Source organism: Cygnus olor, chromosome 8 (genome assembly GCF_009769625.2).
Source record: "Cygnus olor isolate bCygOlo1 chromosome 8, bCygOlo1.pri.v2, whole genome shotgun sequence".
Classification (NCBI taxonomy): domain Eukaryota; kingdom Metazoa; phylum Chordata; class Aves; order Anseriformes; family Anatidae; genus Cygnus; species Cygnus olor.
The window spans coordinates 8,331,879-8,346,129 of record NC_049176.1 but is presented as its reverse complement, the minus strand read 5'-3'; the positions used below and the strand labels follow the sequence as shown (position 1 = coordinate 8,346,129).

Genomic DNA, 14,251 nt, shown 5'->3' with positions numbered 1-14,251 from the left:
GCATGTTCATCCTTTTTATGTTCACAGGGATCGTGTGGTGGCAGTATTCGTACAGGGTCCAGCTTGGCAGTTCAAAGGCTGGCCTTGGCTCTTGCCTGATGGATCACCTGTTGATATCTTTGCAAAAAGTAAGGTTTTTGTTCTTGTTTAAGCGTTTTAGGGTTTGTTAGTCTGCTTTTAGTTTTGTGGTGTTTATGCTTATGGTCAAGTATTGTTGGACTAAGTTGGTTGAAAAAGCAGGGGCGTGGTATTCACACAGATGGCAAATATTAATGTGTCCTCTGCGACTCTTCTGTTCTGACCTGTGGAAGCTCGTGGAAATCTTCTCAGAGCTGTTGTCTTTACCAGAGGTTCGGAAATAGCTGATGTACCAGAAAGGAAATTTACTTTCCAAGCCTGTAAAACAGGCAAAAAGGCTATTTATATAACACTTTATAAACAACAGGTTTACAGGCTGTCTTCAGATTTCATGACTTGTTTGAAGAGAGGATTAATCACCCAGTATTTCACAAAGAGTTTTGAAAGTATGGTCTGGTGTTTGACAAAAACTTGATGGTGATAATGATGGTAATAAGATACAAATACTTCTAATGTGCAAGTTAGATGTTTCCACTGTGTAGATTGGAACATTTTTTTGTTAGCACAATTGTGCCAGTATGTTTTGGTGTACACAGAGCACTTCTCTTGCACTGTTCACTATTCTAATTGCAGAGTATGCAATAATATCTAAGGAAACTGCAAGCTTCTGTTCACTGTTGCTATTGCTTCTTTGTGAAGCTGCCTTAGAAAATAGACCTTTTTATAGTGTCCAGTGTTTTCTGAGCTACAGATTTAAAAAAAATAAAAAATAATTCAGTCTGTCATCTTCCAGTTAGTATACTGAGGAGACAGGTCTGATCAGGTTTTGCATAGTGTGCATACTTGGTATAGAAGTAGGACCCCAAAAGAATGCTAGTTTGGGATGCAGAGTGGGGAACAGTCAGAAGGCTAAGGATGCATCTGTGAACAAGAAAACAGAATGAGTTGAATGAAGGATTGAACAGGTAGTAAGTGAAAGAGTCTTAAATTCAAAATTATAAAAAAAAAAAAAAAAAAAAAAACACAGGAGGGTTTAACAGAAGAGACTAATGAAAGAAGAAATAAAGAAAATGTGTAGGGGGACGTAGGATAGGAATTGTAATGATATATTTTGCTATGCCTAAAAATAAATCAAAAACCTAGCAAATCAAAAACCTAGCCTTAGGAGTTCAGACCGGAGGTGTACAAATCCTTAGATTTTTAAAGTTAAAGAAAGGTACCTTTTCTTAATTGATTCATAAAGATATGTTGAAATGCACCCTTTACATTTTAGAAATGCATTCAGTTGTTTTAAAGCTAGCTATTTGGAAAATGCTTTCCTGATAGGAGTATCTCTAGTGCTTTTCCTAATGGCTTTATTCACTCCTCAAAATAAAAGCCATGTAAATTGGGAGTGCATGGGTAATGCCAGTCTAGCTACCGCTTTGCCTATATTTGTCTTCGATAGCCTTTGTAAAGGCACTTTCTGGGATCTGCAACAATCCATTGTTTCATCTACAGCTTGCAGTTCCTTGTGTAAGTCACATGGTCCATGGTGATTAACAAAGATTTAAGGCATACTACTGTCATTTTGGAAAACAAGAAGGTAGCTTACCGTAAAGAATTGGAGCAGAGTCTGTCAAACTGGTTTTATTTGTTCAATTGCTATGTCACACAGCATTTTGTTAGGTGAGTCTGTAGAATTGTTCTTAGTTTTCTTTCCGTCTGTTCTGAGTGTTTAATGTTCATGTAGCAAGCAAGCTTCTTATCTTTGTGTCTGCAAGTGAACATTCCAGATGAAATTTTTGAATGATGTCAAGTTAATGAGCAAATATTTAAATTGGAATATCATTTTAAAAGTCCTTAAAATGCTAGAGTGTATTATTGTGCTTTAATTCTGATTTTTCAGGTTGGTTGTTTTCAGCTTAATATCATTTAACCTTAACACAAAGGTTGTGTCAATTGGTTTTTTTGTAAATGCATAGCCCTGGTATGTCTCTATTTGCTTTCTCTAGGCTTATTTTAAAACAGGCAGTGTTATACGGCAGATAGTATGTATGTATTCATGGTTTTGTTTCACACTGCTTGTCCAGTAGTGTTATAGGAAAACAGTAAAACTGCAGACTTCGTGCACACCGAACAAAAGGGTTTTTGTTTTGCTTTTGCATTTTTTATTTTATATTTTTTTATTCTGCTTTATTCCTTACTGTGAGATATTAAGATAGACATCTTCTGGAGCACTTTTTGCTGAACCTTGGGATTCTATTCTAATTCTAATGGGTTCCTACTAAATTTAGCATACTGTGTTCACTAGCAGGGTCAGGGAATCGGTTCCCCAATATTTTATGCATTACAATTCCTTAGTATACTACCAAATATTGTTTTAGTAGCTAACAGACAAGAGTTAGTTCCCCCAAATGTACTTTGTTTCGGTGTTACATTTTGCTCTAGTTCATCTTGACTTATTCAAGAATATGTAATGCATTAAATTGATTACCAGATAGGAATTGTACAAGAGTTAAGTACTTTACACTGGATCGTGTCAAAATTATGATTTGGCCAAGGAAGCAAAAAGAATCACAAGAAAGATTTAATAGTCATTTTGCTAATACTTGGGGTTTACATAATTCACATGAGGCAATGCTTCCCCAAAGGAAAGTAATAGCTAATAATTTACCATTATTAGCTGAGTACTAGATCAGAAGAAATTGGCAGTACTATTTCTCAGAATATTTCATGTAGCATTTGGGGCTTATATGCTTTCCAGGCTTCCTTCTCAGTAGTCTCAGTAAAATGAATTGTTGTTTTGGTGTTTTTTTGTTTGTTTTTGTTGTTAGGTTTTGGACAATTCAAAAATCTTCAGAAAGAATATCTTTGTTTTCCAAAGAAAACTCTCATGAGTTGGCGATGAGTTTCTGCTGTTTCCTTGGAATGTCTGCAATAGGGGCCACCGTTTCACTTAGAGCTGTAGTAGTATGAGCACTGGAGAGTGGTCACCAGCCACTGTATTGAGTTCGGTGCCCTTTGTTGACTGGTTGACTTTCTTGAGAGATGGGCTTAATTTTATTCTCAGACTTTATTCTGAAAAAGGGGGAGATTCTCTTTGGCTAATAATTAAATACTGTAAAGTCATCTTGTATGTGCACTAAGTGTTTTTCTGTTTCCTGTAGTTAAAGCTTTTCATCTCAAATATGATGAAGTACGTCTGGATCCAAATGTACAGAAATGGGATGTAACAGTGTTAGAACTAAGCTACCATAAAAGACACTTGGACAGGCCAGTATTTCTACGCTTCTGGGAAACTTTGGACAGGTACATTTCCTGTTGAAAATCCTTTATGCTCATGCTTTTATGATGTTCAGTGGGAATAAAAAGTTATGGAAACAAGGCAATTGTATACAACTTAGACAGCTGAACAATGTTTTGTATTGAAAATATTTGTTTGGACTTTCCCTGACCATGCAGTTAAACATATACAGGTATATTTTCAGTATAAACAAAATAATAGTGATCTCCAAACTATAATGTGCGTGGATGTAAAGGAAGGGCAGTTACTGATGACCGAGTAGTACAGTGATTCCCCCACCTCTCTTTAGGCAGAAGGAAAAGAGTGGAGAGCAACTTACGTGGTGCATTTTTCCGTTGTTCCCCTAGCCCTTCTCTTGGACTACAGTTCTGAGCTTTAAGAGCTCTACTCTTTTCTGTCTGTACCTCACTAGATGACAGTCTAGCAAAGGTGAGAAACTACTTTAAGATAAAAGAGCTATAAAGTATAATCTTACTCTGATGCCTCTGAGTCCACAGCACCAGATAGAAGAGGAAGGTCAGAGAAGATGTGGCATATAATGAGTTTTGGTGTAGTCTTTCTTTCCTCTGTATCTTTGGAGCTTTCCAAGTACTTAGTGCTGCCTTTCATGAGAAGTGAGGGATGGAGGAGCACCAGCAGCTCTGTGAAGAGCAGCGCTGCTTCTGACTTCGCTTTGCCATGGCTCATAACCCTCTCTGAATGAAAAGTTAATTGTAATATCTTATCTTTTAGAGAAGAAACTTGGTCATGAAGCAGCTGAAATATTGAGGGAAGAGAGAAGTCTATGCATTTAATGAGTGTTTAATCTTTTCATGTTGATTGCACAGCAAACTGCTTGAATGATTGAGTGGACTTCAAAAAGAAAAGTCCAGTGGGAATTGTCTAAATGATTCTGAACATCAAACTTTCTATGCTTTTTTATTCAAGTCTCAGCTAAACTATATATTGGAATTCCCAGAATGAGCTGGAGTTATCTTTAGCAACTGTTTTCAAATGCTAGAATCCTTTTGATGCCCCGGATGATGTGAATTTTCTTCAAAGCAAGCATTTTAGCTTACTGTCTTGCAGTGGGACAAATACTGTGCATAATAAAGCTTTATGGCTTATAAGACATTGCATCTCTTTAGCAACTCGCTAGTGCTCTAAGAATTTAGTTTTAACAAAGTGTGTTATTCCTAAGAGAAAAATTTCTATAAATACCAAAAAATAGTAATTTTGTTTTCTGTTCTTTTTATTTTTAAGGTATATGGTAAAGCATAAATCTCACTTGAGATTCTGAATCCTTCAGCTGCCATTTATTTCATGGAGTATGGATTAAGAACAATGGAAGAGGCTCCAGTTCGGAGACCAGAGCTCGCACTATGTAATATGTCAAGAACTTTACGAATGAAGAAGGGTCACAGTTTAAACTTTTTATAAAATCTGGTTTGGATGCTTCATGCTATGGCAGGTTGATACCTGTTGTTATTCAGAAGCAAAGGGGTTTTGCTTAAAACTATTTTTTTAATGTTGTTAGCCTTCTAGTCTGCAATCCAAATTGTATATTTTGATAGCAGCAGTTTCTTCTCTGTTTTGTTAAATTAGGCACATTTTTAAATAATGTGTTTTGTTCCTTATTAGAAAATAGATTGATCTCCACTGCAGGTTACAAATGTGTGTGTGCCTGTGCGCATGTGCGCACGTGTGTGTATATATATGTGTGTGTGTGTCTATATATATATATGTATAAAAAAATTATAGACACACTAACGCACACATAGATGTTACCAAGGCTTTCTAAACCACTTAGCTTCTGAGCTTAGTTTTGGTTTTCTTTGCTTACTGTTTCATTTATTGAAAATATTTTGTTGTGAATGATACTACATTTTAGTTGATAGGACTTGCAAACTGAGCAAAATGAAGATTGTTTTGGATAAATCAAAATGTCAACCTGTATATGTATATTCTGTCAGTCTTTGAAAAAGGGAAGATGAAAAATCTAGAAATTTTTTTTTGGATTTGTAATGTCCCAGTTTACTAAATCTTTAAACTTTATTACAAATACCTTCAGGTCATGGTAATTTTAAATCTCCATTCTCCAGAGTTCTCTTTATTTAAACTGAAAGCGTTCCTAAGTACATTCCCATCTATCAAAATACCTTCATGTGAGTTTAAATGTTACCAGGATTAAACAATGAATAGAAAGGGAGAGAGTTTGGATTTTTTTTCCTAAAACAGCCACCACAAGGATGGAATCACTTTAACTTCTTTGCATTTGTACCTCTAATATCACCTTTTCTTGCGATGAAAGTAGCCCAGATTATGTTTACTGAAGTTGTTGTTTTCTGATACGAGTGACTAATATGGTCTCCTAACAGTCCTGCATCAGAGTGGAAAATGAACTTACTCCAGTTACCAAAGAACAGATTTGCTTGAGCTACAGTATAACTGAGGCCAGAAGACCATGGTATTTGTATGGATTTATGGTATCTGTGTATCTATTTAATAACATTAAGTTGATGTTGCATACCAGTGGATGTAGAGAATGATTAAGTATTGTAACACCTGCATGGTTTTTTTCTGGGATAGAAAATACATGTTTATATTCCTCTTCTTGAAATCCAAAACCATGTTTTTTAATATACTTTACATTTAAGGTTTGACAAAAGTAAAATGTTCTACCTATTCTACTTTAGTTTTGCTTTTTATTTGATGTTACCTTCATTTTTAATAAAACCAGAAGGCACATCTCCTTCAGAGGTTTTTAAGATTGTCTTAAATTTATATGAGGACTGTGAGGTCTGAAAGGGTTTTAACAATATGTTTCTATCCCTGCTGTATCAGGATTACTATCTTTAAATTTAGCCAATTATCTTAATGGAAATAAAAACAAACAAACAACAATGACACCAAGATTAGAAGTTGTCACTGGATTTTTGAACAGATTCTGCAAAGTGGCTGAGAAGAGCAAGCAAAACAGAGCTTATTTAAAATATGCTAGAAAGTTCTCCTTTTTGCATGGGCACTTTGGTCAGTGCCAAGTGACTGTTTTTCTTAACACCTAAGCTTTATTAAAAGAGTATCTGTGTCATATATGAGTGAGCTAAAAACATTCTATATTTTGGTTTAGCCTGGGCCATAGTTAGAAAAACTGGCTATCAACACCACAGTAAGTACCATAAGGAAGTTGCAAACGTAGTGTTTCTTACTGTTTAAATAGAGGGATATAACGTATGGCTTTTTTGACTTTGAAATGTTCCAATTAGAAACGTAATTTTTTTCAGACTTAGTACTTTACAGTACTAAAGAAAAAATTACAGTTTTAAAGAAACTTCTACAATGGGCAGCAAATTTACAAATCGAATTTTGAAGAGAAATATGCTTCATGTGCACTTGTGGTATAGAGTCTATATATTGGTCTTAAAACATGCAAACTCCACTTATATTTTCTCTGCCCTATATTTCACTTGCATTTTAAAAGCTTGTGTAATCCTGGGTCCAATATTATACAGAGAAGATGGCCTGATGTAAATGTAAATTTTTGTATATATTGGGAGTAAATCCTCAGAAACTAGTGAAGTTATAGATGTGAAGCTGGCAGAAGAGCAAAATCCACGGAATCTTTGTATCAACTGTGCCACTTTCTATGGATTGAGCACACACTTTTAACATCTTCATTTTTTTGTACTTGCAGACAATTTACAACAAAGTCGTAAAGTGTATATTGTGAAGGAGATGGCACCCAATCATCTCTGATCATGTATCTTTGTCAGTCATAAACGTAGTGATGTTTATAAAATGAGCCATTTTGCAATCAGATTCCTGCTGACATTATTGGAAGTTTAATTAGGTTGTCAGAGAATAGCATTCCTGCTGCCTTCAGAAATATCTGCACATAGATTATGAAACTACTTGGACTTGAAAATTTAGCCTTACAGCAGCGTTTTGCAACACAGCTGGATTTTTAGACACTTATGTTATGCTTAATTTATCTACAAGTTAATGTAGAGTAATAACGAAAACTGATACTAAGAACTGGAGAAGCTGCAGGATCAGACATCTGTTTTAGTGAGCTGTATTCTTATTGTTGAGCAAATTTGACACTGCTTAGAAGTGTATAAAGTGTGTAAATTGTACTCAATTAAAATGCATAACTAAAACTGAGCTACTTTACTGATTGTAGTTTATTGAATGGTAGAATGATACTAGCATGCGAATCAAATTGGCTGTTTCTATTAAATATCTTAAGTGTCATAACTCCATACTGTTCCATAAGTACAAGATGAATGAGATGAAACGCGATAAAACAAGATGAAAACTGATTTGAAGCCTGCACTTGGGCTCCTGTACTGTCAGCAGGTGATTATTTCTTCTGGTGGCAAGGTTATAGGGGCCAGTAGAGGTATCTGAAGTAATGATTTTATAGTAAGAGCTAAAATACCTATGATTTATACTCTCTGAACTTTCTGAATGTTACCCTAAACAAAAGCAACAAAGCAGGAATTTGTCATAAGGTAAAGTAGGACAACTGCTTTTTGAAATGGGCTTGCATACCTGACTAAATTGCAGATCAGCATCCTCCATTGAATGGGCTCAGCTATGTAGTTATTACCTGGGAACTTTTGTAGCAAGATAGTTTCACAAATAGGCACTAAAGTCATTGCTAGAAATAGACAACTTAGAGAACTGTTCTGCAATGCTGTAAGCCTTTTTATTTTTGAATATAGAAGAAAATGTAGATAGCAGATTGTGTTAAGTTGCCCTTGATTGTAAGTTCAACTATGTGGTATTTGTCAGATAAGCCTTGTTCAGAACAGAAAATTTGTTTTTGGCTCTTGTTTGATATACAGGGTATAAAATATTACCATTCTTCACAGGGAGCTACAAAAATAAGTTTTATTAGTACAGCTTTCATTCTGTTGCTGGTGAAATATGCACTTAGTTGCTAATTCTTGAAAACACTATACAAAAAAAAAAGCTGGTCAAAATTAATGGCTTAGTGATTTTAAAATTTAATGTCATGAATGCATTTTAATTCAAAAGCCATAACTAATGCCAAGTACTTTATTAGAGCAATGAATTCATGAAAAATTAAAATCCATGCCTGAAGAAACTGTTGGCCAAGTAGGTTACAGTTCAGCTAATACATGGAAAAATGTGTCACAAACTGGAATCTCTGAATGTCATATTCTGAGTTGTTCATTTGTTACTTAATTGTTTTGAAGAACTGTGGCAGCTTTGCTTTTATTTCCTGAACAGATACATAATTGAATAGTGATTGTACACTTTACCTTCTTTGGTTATTTATGCATTCTTTTTACCTTAAGACTGTTAACATGATATGATAACTCTGAAGCAGATATTGAAAATGGATCACTTCAAATATGAAAATGCTTAAATGGAGCTCATGTACTTGACAACCATGAAGATGGTTTCCTACTGGAACTATGATCCAGTGAGTGACGTGGAGTCAATTGTTCAGCTGTCATTGATGTCTGTAGATCATTCTTCTCCTGGTGTTGATGCTATCATAGAGTAAATTTGAGAATAATGATATTTAGTCAAGCAAAATGCATTGGTAGGGTAGCACACAGCAATAGGCTGTGCTTCTGCACAGACTGATTTACTGCATTCATTTGTCTTTCAAGATTTTTTCTATATTTCTTTTATAAGAATGCTAATGCAAAGAACAATCTCAGATGTTTGAAACTTCAATGCAGAGACTAGTTCACATGTAAAACTGAAAAATATGAGGCGGTACATAAAATCTATAAGAAAAGTAGCATGGTTCTTGGTTTTTATTTGCATCTGTAAATTCTTTTGCTGTAGTATGTTTTCATTTAAACTCAGAGAAACTCATTACTTGCTTCACAAGGCTTCTGCACGTGTCACTGGAATCAGAGGTAAGTCTTTGGTTGCTTTAAGGTTTGGTTAAAGAGTTTGTAAATTATAAACTCCTGCCTTTGTTAATGGGCCCAGAATTTACCAGTGGTTTTGAAGGTTCAAGTTGAAATAAGATATTTTCAGAAACTGGGACAGCCACCACTCAATGAAAGGAGAAGACAAACTTCTCATAAGGTTAAACCTTTAAACTAACAAAACTGTCATAAACTTGTGCTTAGTGACTTTTCTTGATAAATCTTAAGTTGTTGAGATGTCTTGCCACTTGACCTAGTATTTAAGATCTGCGCTGTATTGGTGACATTTTTAGACGTAATAGCTTGGTATCAGCTGAAGTCCACCTTTTTGAAAATTGTTAGCAAAAATGTCCTGCAGTGTTTCAAAGATGAGATGCTTTCCTAAATGTAGGAGTCAAATTCTTCATGAAAGAAGAAGCAAAGGAGGCATGTTTCTCTCAGCACTGCTCCACTGGTTTAAATGATAAATAACACTGCTGAAGATCCTGTGAATAACACAGCGAGGCATGTATAGCTGCTTTGAATTGGAGGTAGTTTCAGCCATGAATCTACCTAACTTTGTTTAAATTCACTTGTTGCATCTTGTGTCAAAGTTAGGTTGCAGATTGCACTGCAAAGTGGAGGTCTTTTTGTTCTGTAATAAAACCTTTATGAAAGAGCCTCTATGTTTTATGCATGTTGGAAGTACTTAGGCTGGTTGCTGAGAAGTTGCTAAAAACGGAATAATGAGATTAAAGATGCAAGAAAATACATAGACAGAAAAGCTTCCTAAAGAAAGATTACTAAACTGAAGGACTTCCACAACTCATTGTACAGGCAGAATAATTCTGTGTGCAGTGGATTAATACCCTAAATTGCCTTCCCAATAGTCCAGTTTAACTTCATCTAATGCAGTGGTTCTGTAGATTCACTCCATCATATGAAAAAATCTCTCTTGAATTTGATTAATTTTAATTTTTGATCTTCTTGGTTTCTTTGGCTTTGGTCAGTACCTGGTCTGTTCTTCTAGCTTCCCATTCCCCCAGGTATCAAAGCGGTTGGATGATCTTCGAAATACAAAACTTAAACACACTTAACTTTGTCTTTATTGGCATATATTTACATTCATATTATTCTCATCACAATTGAAGTACAGTGGTCGTCTTATGTTGAATTTTTTTCTGGAACAGAAGTTTGACATTTGGGCATATAACATGAGATGATCAATGTGGTAACAAAGCTACATAAGAAATTATGGCTATGAGAACTCTGTATTTAATTTTATTTTTAATTTTATTTTTAAATATTAAATATTAAATATTTAAAAATTTATTTAAATATTTTTAATTTTAGCTCTCGTGAATCTTATTTATACGGTTTGATGCAGACTAAAGAAAGCTGTGCTCTGTTGCCATTTCCAAAAGTAAGAAATAGCCTTTGAGAATTTCAGCAGAGCAAATCTGTGGGGAAAAAAAATATGCTAAATGCACTGAATATGTCAGGGATTTATTCTTTTCATAAATGTCACAGAGGTACCTTCAAAAGCAATCTCGTCTTCTGCTCAGTCCGCAAGTCAAAATGGTGCTAAATTTGCCATCACTAGACCAGTCATTCTTTGTGCATCATGTTTTGCAACATATTTTTAAATGTTTCTTCTTTTATATTCTGGAATCAGGGTTTATACTATTAGTTCTGGGATGAATGACTTCAGATACGATATTATCAGTCACAGTAGGAAAGACCCTGGGGCAAATATCTTCTAATTCTTAGCTCCTTAAGTGTATACTATGTCTTGCAACGGGAAATAATGACCATTGCAGGTGGTAGTGCATCTGGGAAGAGATAAATTACAGAAAAATGGAAAAATAGGGGAAATAATGGTCAGTGCTTAACTGGAGGTAGGGGGCACAATAATTCAAAAGCATATTAAGTAATATGCTGCTAACCCTGTAAACTATCACTGACCATATTGTACCCATGTCAAGCACTTTTTTATGATAGTAAAACATTAGACAAAGTTTATATTTGGAATACAGAGAAGTCTGGCTTTCTTTAATGTAGCTCTTAATGTTCCATACCACACTTAGCAATGCAGCATATGGCATTGTCTGCAGACTGAAAGACTCCTTAAAAACCAGCAATAACCTTGAAGCTTTTAGCAACAAGACAGAGAAATGGAGGTTCTGCTGTGTTGTAAAATGATGGTAAGGTGAGGAGGTTCAGGAACATCAAAAGAGCCATGTTTCTACAGTCGCTCCAGGCAACTATGATTTAGCTGAGCTTAACTTTATTTATTTTGCTGAGTTTTTAGGCTCTGGAGGTTACAGAAAGCAATAGGCGCTTTCTCTATTAACTGAAATGTTATAAGTCTATATGGGAACTTTCAGGTTGAAATTTCCATGCTGAAAAATGGTAAACTTTTTCTTCATGTCATTTCCTTTATTAGAATGTGCAACTGAAACAATTTTGATGAAAGAGTTGTCTGATTTAGCTAACTATTGCATGCTTCTCCTTGGGTAAGCTAGCCAACAATGCAAAATCCTAATTTAGGTCATGGGGTAAACATAAACTGACATAGTTTATGTTACTGGACTATGTAGCTAATGACGGCAGTTTGTCTACTATTGCAAATTGATCACCATGTAAGAAAAAAAAAGGTATCTAAGTTAGAAAAATCTGAAAGTTAACACCTGCGTGGAAAAACAGCTGCTTGCACAGATTCATTTTGCATCAGCAATGCATAACATGATCGATATAAATTATTTTGTAAAGTATTGATTTTGAGTTGGATTATTTTCCATCTTTAACATTTCTAGGAATTCATTGCTTCTTCCCAATGACAGTAGTGCTTGATAACTTTTGCCTTCCTGTGAAGGTAGCAAGTCCAAACATCATGTCATATATATATATATGCCTAGAAGGCAAAAATTCAGTCTGCCTGCTGGAGAGTGTGAAAGATTGCTATTGACTTACGCTTCTAAATGGATGCCTTGTACACTGTAAGAGAAATGCTGTGCTATTAACTTTTACCTTCCTGTTAAACCTCTTAAGTTCAATTATATGAAATAGTGTGTGTGTGTCTTTCAACAGAATAATAAATCTGATTTAGTGAAATTGTGGGATAAAAGGCAAACCCTAATGTCATTGTGTCATGGAGAGTTAATAAGATTTATCTGTAATTTTCCATAGATGCCTTTTTAACTGTTATGCTCACAAAATAGTGTGGAAAAAAAAATTATTTATTCTAGATCAAGTATTTTAAGTGTTAAATTTGTCTAACTGAAATAGATACGGAAATTCTAAACAGTATGCAATGATAGGAAAAGATCTGTAGACACTCATATCACTATGAGTATAAATATACTCATTAAAAAAAACTGCCACACCTTGGCAATTTTAATTTGGATTACCTCTAGTCTGAGAACAGTCTGGTGAGCTTATGGAGTTCCTGTTACAGTTTAGTTTCATTCAAGAGGAATGTGGATCATGCTCTCCAAGCCTGGTCTGTGATGAGAAAGCGCAAGCAAAGTAGGCGGGTAATGCCCAGGTTTTCTATCAGAATGTGTTCCTCATCGAAACTGTGGCACCAATGTAGAAGCTTGTTCTAGATTCTGCATAAAATGGCTGACAGGCATGAACATTCTTGTTTTGTTACTGTTTGCGTGTGTGTGTTGATTTTCTATGAAATATAAATTAGGTTCTTACCACAGGACTTCGTAATCCTTCCAGATAAGTGAGAGGCTTGGTAGTCTTAGCATAAAACTTGCGTACATCTGTAGCCTTCATCTTGACTCTGATCCTGCTGTGGTGGTGGTGGCACTTTGTGAGTAATGTAAGCACTGTTAATTGGCCATTTGGGGAGTTTCTCTGTTATGTAAAACATTTTTTAAAATGGAGGTTGTATTTAGGTTTATACAGATTGTAAACATTACATTCTGTTTTCAGGGATACACGTCTTTTATCCACAATGTTTTTTCTAAAAAGGGTGCTGTTTGTTACATTTTTTTCCTTTTATATTATTGGTTTCTCCTCTTTTGACTCAACTCTCCATTTGACTTCAATGTTACTTATTTCATCACTGGAAGAGAAATTAACATGTTTTCTTTGAAGGCTCAGGGAGGATCTGCTCTGCCTTCTGGTATATACTTGTCTTCTCTACAGACACCATGTTCATAAGGATGTGTGGTGACAGGGCAAGAGGCAAGGGACAGGTTGCTTCAGGAGAAACTAGGCAAAACCAAACAAACTTGTTAGAGCGATTCAACATAAGACTGGGTTGCCCACAGAAGTGGTAGAAATGTTTCCTGACTAGAAGTGCTCAAGATTTGGTTTAACTGGGCCCTGGATAACCTCATCTAAGGCTCTGCTGGTGTTTAACAGAAGGTCAGACCAGGGGATCTCTGAAGAGCTGGAATTTTCCATGGGGCAGGTGGATGTGGGCCTGCTGGGGGAAGCGGCGCCTTGGGCCTGGCCTGGGCCTGGGCCCAGGGGCCTGGCCTGGCCCTCGGGGCTCCACTCCCCTCAGAGCGGGATGCTGCTGACCTCACCCCCCTGCTCTCCCCCATCACAGACCGCCAGCTCCAATGCCCTGCAGCAATTTTAACAAAACTGAAGTTTTCCCCTCTCCCTTGACTGCCATGTCAGTGGATTACCTGGCCAGGAGAGCAGGAGGCACCTGGGCAAAGAGGAAAGCGGTAAGTTCTGGCTGGGTTTTGTCTCCTCACGTTAATCAATCAGTTTCTGTTTACTGGAAGATGGTGGCATTTAAATGTTGTTCTGATTAATTTTCTAGTAATGGCCAGGAAGATTTTCCTATGTAAATATTAACAATCAGGTTTATTTGCTGATAGTTTTCCTTGCCAATTACTAGCTTCAGTTAATTCATGTCTTGATGTGTGAAGCACTTGTAAGAGTATTGCACCAGTAACTAGACACTTTTATGTGGAGAAGCACTTGTAAGAATCCAAATTTTCAGATCCAAATTGAGTAAATTACTTTATACATTACAAAA

General features: G+C 35.8%; 1 protein-coding gene and 1 long non-coding RNA gene across 2 annotated transcripts in view; both read left to right on the top strand.

Annotated features, from left to right (window-relative positions):
- The window catches only part of CDC73 (cell division cycle 73), a 97,194-nt gene extending 90,941 nt beyond the window's left edge, over nucleotides 1–6,253 (top strand). The window contains exons 15-17 of the mRNA XM_040565153.1: nucleotides 28–128; nucleotides 3,228–3,369; nucleotides 4,607–6,253. Coding sequence (XP_040421087.1) covers nucleotides 28–128; nucleotides 3,228–3,369; nucleotides 4,607–4,643 — 280 coding nt within the window. The 3' untranslated portion in view covers nucleotides 4,644–6,253. The remainder of the gene's footprint in view (nucleotides 1–27; nucleotides 129–3,227; nucleotides 3,370–4,606) is intronic.
- A 5,375-nt stretch (nucleotides 6,254–11,628) lies between these two features.
- LOC121073784 overlaps nucleotides 11,629–14,251 on the top strand; it is an 84,303-nt gene continuing 81,680 nt past the window's right edge. The window contains exon 1 of the long non-coding RNA XR_005821934.1: nucleotides 11,629–13,934. This is a non-coding gene — a long non-coding RNA (uncharacterized LOC121073784). The remainder of the gene's footprint in view (nucleotides 13,935–14,251) is intronic.